Below are 7707 nucleotides of genomic sequence, written 5' to 3' on the forward strand. Positions count from 1 at the left end.
TAAAGGCATAAACACTCCACTGTGCTTTCCTTAGTGCTAGCTGTGCGTGCGCTCTGCTGGTGAGCTGCGAGGGCAACAATGGCTGAATTCGTGGTTGGGGCGCTGGTCAAATCGCTGAAGGAGAAGGCATCCAGCTACCTTCTGGATGAGTACAAGGTGATGCAAGGCATGGAGGAGCAGCGCGAGATCCTAGCGCGCAGGCTCCCGGCCATCCTTGACGTCATTGAAGACGCGGAGAAGGGGGCTAGCCGACCAGGAGTCGGTGCTTGGCTCCAAGCAATCAAGAAGGTGTCCTATGAGGGGATCGACGTCTTCGACGAGTTCAAGTACGAATCGCTCCGGCGTGACGCCAAGAAAAAGGGACACTACGTCAAGCTCGGGATGGATCTTGTAAGCCTCTTCCCTGCTCGTAACCCCATCGTGTTTCGTTACAGGATGAGCAAGAAGCTGCACAAGATTGTGCAGAAGATAGAGGTCCTTGTGAAAGACATGAATGATTTCAACTTCACACAGAGGCAGCATGTGCCAGTGCCGCCATCAGTGCAGCTGCGGTGGCGGCAGACCGATAGCATAATGGTTGACTCTGATATGGACATTGTCAACAGATCCAGAAATGAGGAGAAAATGAAGATTATAAAGATTTTGCTTGAGCAAGATGGTCATTGTAGTGGGGGGGTTCCCATGGTTGTTCCTATTGTTGGAGTGGGTGGTCTCGGCAAGACTACTTTTGTGCAGCTCATTTACAATGACCCTGAAATTGAGAAGCATTTCAGTCTCCGGAGGTGGTGTTGTGTGTCAGAAGATTTTGACATTGCTAATATTGCAAGCAAAGTCTGCCAAAGACATGAGGAAGATCGTGAGAAAGCATTGCAGGAACTGCGGAAAGAATTGAGTGGGAAGAGGTATCTTATTGTGTTGGATGATGTCTGGAATCGGGATCCTGATAAGTGGGGGAAACTGGTGACATGTCTTAAGCAAGGTGACAGGGGCAGCGCAATACTGACAACAACTCGTGATGCACAAGTAGCTCGAGTTATGACCATGGGTGCACCTGGAGCCTATAACCTTCAAAATTTGGGTGACAAGTATATGAAGGAAATAATTCAAAGCAGAGCCTTCAGTGTGCAAAAGCCAAGCAGTGACGAGCTGGATGTGGTTGTTGATAAGATTGTCCACAGATGTGTTGGTTCTCCTTTGGCAGCCAAAGCATTTGGCTCAATGTTGAGCACCAAGAGCAGTATACAAGAATGGAAGGATATGTTAGCAAAAAGTCAAATTTGCGATGAGAGGACAGAGATTTTTCCTATACTGAAGCTCAGCTACGATGACCTGCCGTCAGACATGAAGCAGTGCTTTGCATTCTGTGCTGTGTTTCCCAAAGATTATGAGATTGATGTGGACAGTCTGATCCAACTATGGATGGCTCACGACCTCATACACGCGCAAGCTGAAGATAATCCTGACTTGATAGGTAAAGAAATTTTTAACCAACTAGCTTGGAGATCTTTCTTTCAAGATGTGAAGCAAACCCCACCACCGATTGATGACTATGGGAGACGAAAACAGCTCCGTAGTGGAAAATTATGTAGGATGCATGATCTTATGCACGATGTGGCTCTGTCTATCATGGGAAAAGAATGTGCAACCATAGCTGATAGGGCCAATGTGATGTCATTGTCCAATCCTGCTCGCCACATGTTTATATCATACCAACGACCTGGCACTCGTTTGGATGATTTTCTGAAGAAGCATTCTTCAACACTCCAAACGTTGTTATACTCACATCCGTGGATTTATTATGAGTCAGCACCACATTTATCGAAGTACAATTCCTTACGGGCAATGCAGCTCTGTCGACTGAAAAAACTTCCAGTTAAGCCAAGGCACTTGCAGCACCTTAGGTATCTTAACTTGTCAAGCAACTGGATTAAAGAACTTCCTGAAGAAATATCTTTACTATATAATTTATTGACCATGGATGTTTCTCATTGTTGGTCTCTTTGCCGGCTTCCAAATAATATGAAATATATGAGAAGCCTCCGGCATCTCTACACCAATGGATGCACATCATTAGAATGCATGCCTCCTGACCTTGGACAAGTAACTTCTCTACAGACTTTAACATATTTTGTGGTGGGTTCCAGCTCCAGTTGCAGCACTGTTGGTGAACTCCAACACTTAAATCTCAGCGGTGAACTAGATTTAAATGGCCTTGAAAATGCAACTGAAGAGCATGTGAAAGCTGCCAGTCTTGGAATTAAAGAGAAACTCACACACTTATCTCTGAAATGGAATAGTCAGGATGACGACGAATTAATATCAGATTGTCACAGCAAGGTGCTAGATGCTCTTAAACCTCCTGGTGGGATGGAGATGCTAAGGATAGTAAACTACAAAGGTAGCAATATACCGACATGGGTGAAAGATCTTGGTTCATTTCAGCAGAAATTGACAGAGCTCCATCTAATTGGATGTACAATGTGTGAAGACTTCCCTGAATTCTCTCATATGAGAGTTCTTCAAGTCCTTCGACTGAAAAAGCTATATAAACTGCGGAGCCTGTGCAGAAACATAGCATTCATGGATTTTCCAGCATTAAAAGAACTCAAGTTGTGTGATCTGAAAAGCCTGGAGAGATGGGTGGAAACTGAAGCAGCATTCATGGACGAAATAACCTTTCCTCTTCTTGAGAAGATTTGTATTAAGGACTGTCCAAAATTGACTAGTCTACCTGAAGCACCGAAGATGAAGGTGATCAAGATAAAAGAAGACAAGGCACAGCTGTCCCTTTCATTAATTTCAGCCAGATACATGTCTTCATTGTCTGTGTTGGAATTGCATGTAGGAGGCACAGAAGCAGCGCTGGAGCTTGATCAGAATCAGGAATTATCAATTGCACAAATGAGTATTAGAGGCTGCAGCTTTTTATTCACCTCAAGTTCATCACGACATATTGCTGGGATTTGGAAATGGTTTGGACAGCTTCAAGAACTGGAGATTAGAGGTTGCAGTTGTGTCATCTACTGGCCAGAGGAAGAGTTCTTTAGCTTGGTGTCCTTAACGAAATTAAAACTTGTTTGGTGCACTAATCTAACTGGCCGTGCACCAGTGAATGGTGTAGCAACAAGAGCAAGGGATGAGCTCCTACCACAGCTAAAGAAACTAGAGGTAGACGGATGTGAAAGCTTAACCGAGCTGTTCGTGCTTCCTCGATCTATTACACATATCAATATTGATGGGTGCTGTAGTTTTGAGTTCATATGGGGAAAAGATGATACAGAGTCGATGAGTGTACAGGTGGAGCATGGCAAGGACCTCACAACAGCGCCAGAGCAATTGCAAGGAAGTACTAAATCCTTACCTTGCCTAGAGACTCTATATATACGTGGCTCTGATAAGTTAGCAACACTTCCAAATATACCACCATCTCTCAAAAAGTTATCAGTTTATCACTGCCCAGAGCTTCGTTACATATCAGGGCATTTGGATGCGCTCGTGAATGTGGGTATTGGCTCCTGCAACAAGTTGGAATCTCCAGAGTGGGGCAACATGCCCGCATTAAAAGATTTCGGACTCATTAGATGCAAACGTCTAACATCCTTACCTGGCAGTCTTGGGAGTTACTCTGCTCTTATCAGGGTTCTGGTCGAATACTGCCCTGCCATAGATATGAGGCCTCTTTATGAACATCTCCCACAAAGGCTTGACAGCCTTGAATATAAAGACTTGTCACATGTTCGATCAAGCGATCCTCGTGAAGGTAACAATCCATTCCCTCATCTTCTTCTTTCACTTCCTTCTATTGCTGGAGATGGTTATCAGTACAATTCGATATCTAGTTTGCATTTTTTGTTGTGAACTTAAGGTCACCGAAGAGTTTGCATTTTTCATTGGAACCCACAATCCCCTGTTCAGTGTTTTATTTTATTTCAGTGCAAAAGTATGTGTACGTCCTTGAACACAAATACTTTCTAAGCAAATTTTAATTTTGTTTCAACGATCCAATATAGATATAATTGTCTCGTGCTCACTACAGGGTATCATTTGCATACCGTCACTTAATTTTTTTCCACTCTTTTTTCTCATGGGAAGATGGTTATTTATGATTCAGCCCCAAGATTTTCAACTGATTTTCTCATAGTGTGTAGATGCACTTGTATTCTCATGATGGAAAGGTACACAGATTTTCTCTATGTGTTAGGCAGCCTAACCTAACCTTGGTTTTGTTTCAGTTCAGAAGCATATATGTGTAAAGTGTAAACGGGTTTCTGCGATATTTCCAGATTAAATTTGTGAATTGTGGTGTTTCCAATCATGACCGGCATAATGTTTTCTGGTTTTGAAACTTTGTCGGATTTTAAACAACCCAACATATGGGCCCCACAAAAATTCTAGAGTAAAACTTAACGTCTCTACCGAATCAACTCTTGCACCAATGGAATAGTTAGTGACATGATGAGCCATCACAGTAGAGACTTTTGTGATGGTCACTCATCATAAAACTTATTTCTTCAACTTGAGTAAACTGGAATTGCATACTGAAAATATCAGAATTTAACGTTTCTGCACCTGATTTATTCAGGTTGATTCAATTAATCATATTTCATATTACAAAACTGATTTATTTTAATATTAAAATTATGTAGAAATTGAACTTTACACCAGTAGAATACCGAGTGACGAGATGAAACATCACATTAGGACTTGACTTTCGTGTTGGTAATCCATTAACAAACTTATCTATTCAATTTAATTAAAATGGAATTCCATACCAAAAATATCAGAATTTGTCGTTTCCGCGGATTGCGTTTTGGACCATAGAAAAACACAACCAAAATTAGAATCCACGTGTGCAAACATGTACGGTAGCTCTGAATTTTGGCTGGTAACCCTTGACATTAGTTTATATGATTATTTGTGTTGGCGTCGACGAAATTAACTTATGCCATTCTCACACTGTTCCCATCTCCAGGACCTAAACTTCGGGACCCAAAATCTTGGATATATGCTATTCCAGGGTGCAAGGATCGGGTGTATAGCTGACACTCGAATTCCTGAATAGTGATCTGCCCCATTACCACGAAGGTTTGTGGGATTTCATCGGTGCATCATGAAACTAAAAAGTTTTATGTGCTCTAGAATAGTTATTTATTTAAATGTCTCTTTCTTTCATTGACTTTGAATGGCTTCTTGCAGCACCGCTGAATGCTGATGCATATATACATTTTGGGTGGTCATGCTGGGTGAGTTGCAGACATGCTCATTGACATGAACAACAAGGGAGGAGCCACTGACAAGGGATGTGACCCACTGCACAGCATGTTGTGAGCACCTTCTGTCCTGAATCTTCCTTTTTGGTAGATAGTAGCCCTTCCGGTGCTGCTCCTTTAGTAGAAGAAGAGTCAATTCTTTTACTTAATTCTACGTTGCCAAATGAATTACAAAACCAGCTGCTTGCTGCCACACATTTAGATGAAGGGCAACATTAGATACCCCTTGCCACACAACCAACCTTAACTCACCAAATAGAATTCAAGAAGGCATTAAAGCCACAGAACATTCAATCCCATTGTGGCACCCCAGCTGCAGAAACTAGTGACCTTGCCCCCAGCCAAGTGGTAGACAAGATTTTGGTTTTGGCTGCAGAAACTCATACACCCTACTAGGTAGAGTCCACGCCTGAGGCAATCGACCTTTTCTTAGGTTCGACCGCAGTCCCAAAGCCACAACCTCTCTTTGATGTAGTTAGTCCTGCATCATTAGAAAAAACAGTTGCAGCAAATACCCCCATCCAACGACACCCAGCAGCAACACTAATACGATACATATATAATCCTACAGCTAAGTAAAAGCAGTCAGCTTGCAGAAAAAGGCCAAAGCAAACAACGGCAAAAGATACTTTGCAAATCACTGAGAATTTACTTATTAAGATTCTGGGGGAATTACCCCTGGCAAAACAGTCACAAAATCTCCAGAACTCTAGCCGAGTTCTTAGTTTCTTAGTTGGAATGAAAAAAACTCCAGTGGTCAAGTTCCTGCAAATCTCAAACTGGTTATTATCATTAAGGGCATGTTTGGAAGCCCTGTGATTCTTTTCACCTGGAAATGGCTTCGGATTGCATTTTCACGTGCACAAGAAACAGCTTGTACATTATCTAAAAAAAGAAACTGCTTATAATTCTTTTTGCATTGGAGATTTGTGTTTGGTTTACAAGAATTATTTCCCAACCCTCGAAAAAAAGGAATGCAGAAGCAGTAGTCTAGTCACTGATCAGGGAGTATATAAAGGAAAAGGGTTGTGAAATCAAAACCAAACTTCAAGCAGTCAAGCAGATGCGAAAAACAGCCGAACAGAGCTCATCATGGCCACCATATTGAGCCGGCATTGGCCACTGGAGCTTCGTGGACTCGTCATGGAGTTGACTGGCGGCGCCACGGACCACGTATCTCCAGGCCATGAACTCATAGGCAGGTAGTAGCTGGGCCCATTGAGGTGGACGTTGGCCATGTCGGCACAGCATATCCCAACCAAGGATGTTAATGTGTGACTACCAAGGCCTTGTTTACTTCATCCCGAAAACAAAAAACTTTTCAAAATTTCCCGTCACATCAAATCTTAAAGCATATGCATGAAGCATTAGATATAGACGAAAATAAAAACTAATTGCATAGTTTGCCTGTAAATCACGATATGAATCTTTTGAGTCTAGTTAGTCCATGATTGGATAATATTTGTCAAATAAAAACAAAAATGCTACAGTGCCGAAATCCGAATTTTTTTCCGAACTAAACAAGGCCCAAATCAACTCCCGCCTCTCCACAGGGTCTAATACCAAAATACGAACTTGCACGTACCAAAGAAACAATACTATTTAAGAAATAAAAATAGGTTGAAAGGATCGCTTTCGTTCTTCAATATTTATTAAAAGAGTTGAGATATTTTTTTAGTTTTTACCATGCTCCCACAACTTTTTATTCGACTGACAAGAGACGATGACCGATGAACAGGTTAAGAGGCAGTCAGGCAGAGAGGATGACGGTGTGGGCGGAAGTGCAGCAGAGGGAGCACAACAATGGATTCACCGATTGGAGACACCGTCAGAGATAGGCGCAGGTGGGTCAAGAATTTGTAGGTCGCATACGATTTACTATAATGCTACCAATGTAGCTCATGAAACGGATTCACATGGGACTAAAGCAAATTAAAATCTGATTTATCGCTATTTGAATAATAGTTTTACATTTTTTTGAAAAGGAACTATTTACTACTATTTCCATTTCTTTGTTATCTTTTTATTAATATTATCATATATACTCTTATAAACATAGACCCGCTAGATGATTTCTCTCTTCATACAAGATATTCATATCATTCCACACTAAGTCATTCCATTAAATATTATATCTCTTCATACAAGGCGTCCACATCATTTCCCACTAAGTCCATGTCATCTCTTAATAATTATAAAAAATGTCCAACATATAAGTCATTTACATATATGTTATTTGTTTCATCATCTATCTATAACTCTTATAAAGCAAAATTCCACTATCTACTTCTCTTGACATGCAAGGCGTCCACCTCAGCAGTCCACTATCAAGTACCACGGTTTTCTTTTTCGGCAAAATTTCACCGAAATTTCGCATTTTTCGCTGAGGTCTGAATTTTTTTTATGGTCAAATTTTTCGGTTAAATTCATGTTTCAC

General features: G+C 41.4%; 1 protein-coding gene across 1 annotated transcript; it reads left to right on the forward strand.

Moving 5' to 3' along the window:
- LOC8083602 (disease resistance protein RGA2) lies at window positions 1-7337 on the forward strand. Its single transcript, XM_021455829.1, has 4 exons — window positions 1-3760; window positions 4973-5085; window positions 5197-5324; window positions 7009-7337. The coding sequence occupies exons 1-2, from the start codon at window positions 79-81 to the stop codon at window positions 5041-5043; spliced, it is 3753 nt and encodes a 1250-aa protein (XP_021311504.1). The 5' UTR covers window positions 1-78; the 3' UTR covers window positions 5044-5085; window positions 5197-5324; window positions 7009-7337.

The sequence above is a fragment of the Sorghum bicolor genome, chromosome 1 (genome assembly GCF_000003195.3).
Source record: "Sorghum bicolor cultivar BTx623 chromosome 1, Sorghum_bicolor_NCBIv3, whole genome shotgun sequence".
In the NCBI taxonomy this organism is placed as follows: Eukaryota; Viridiplantae; Streptophyta; class Magnoliopsida; order Poales; family Poaceae; genus Sorghum; species Sorghum bicolor.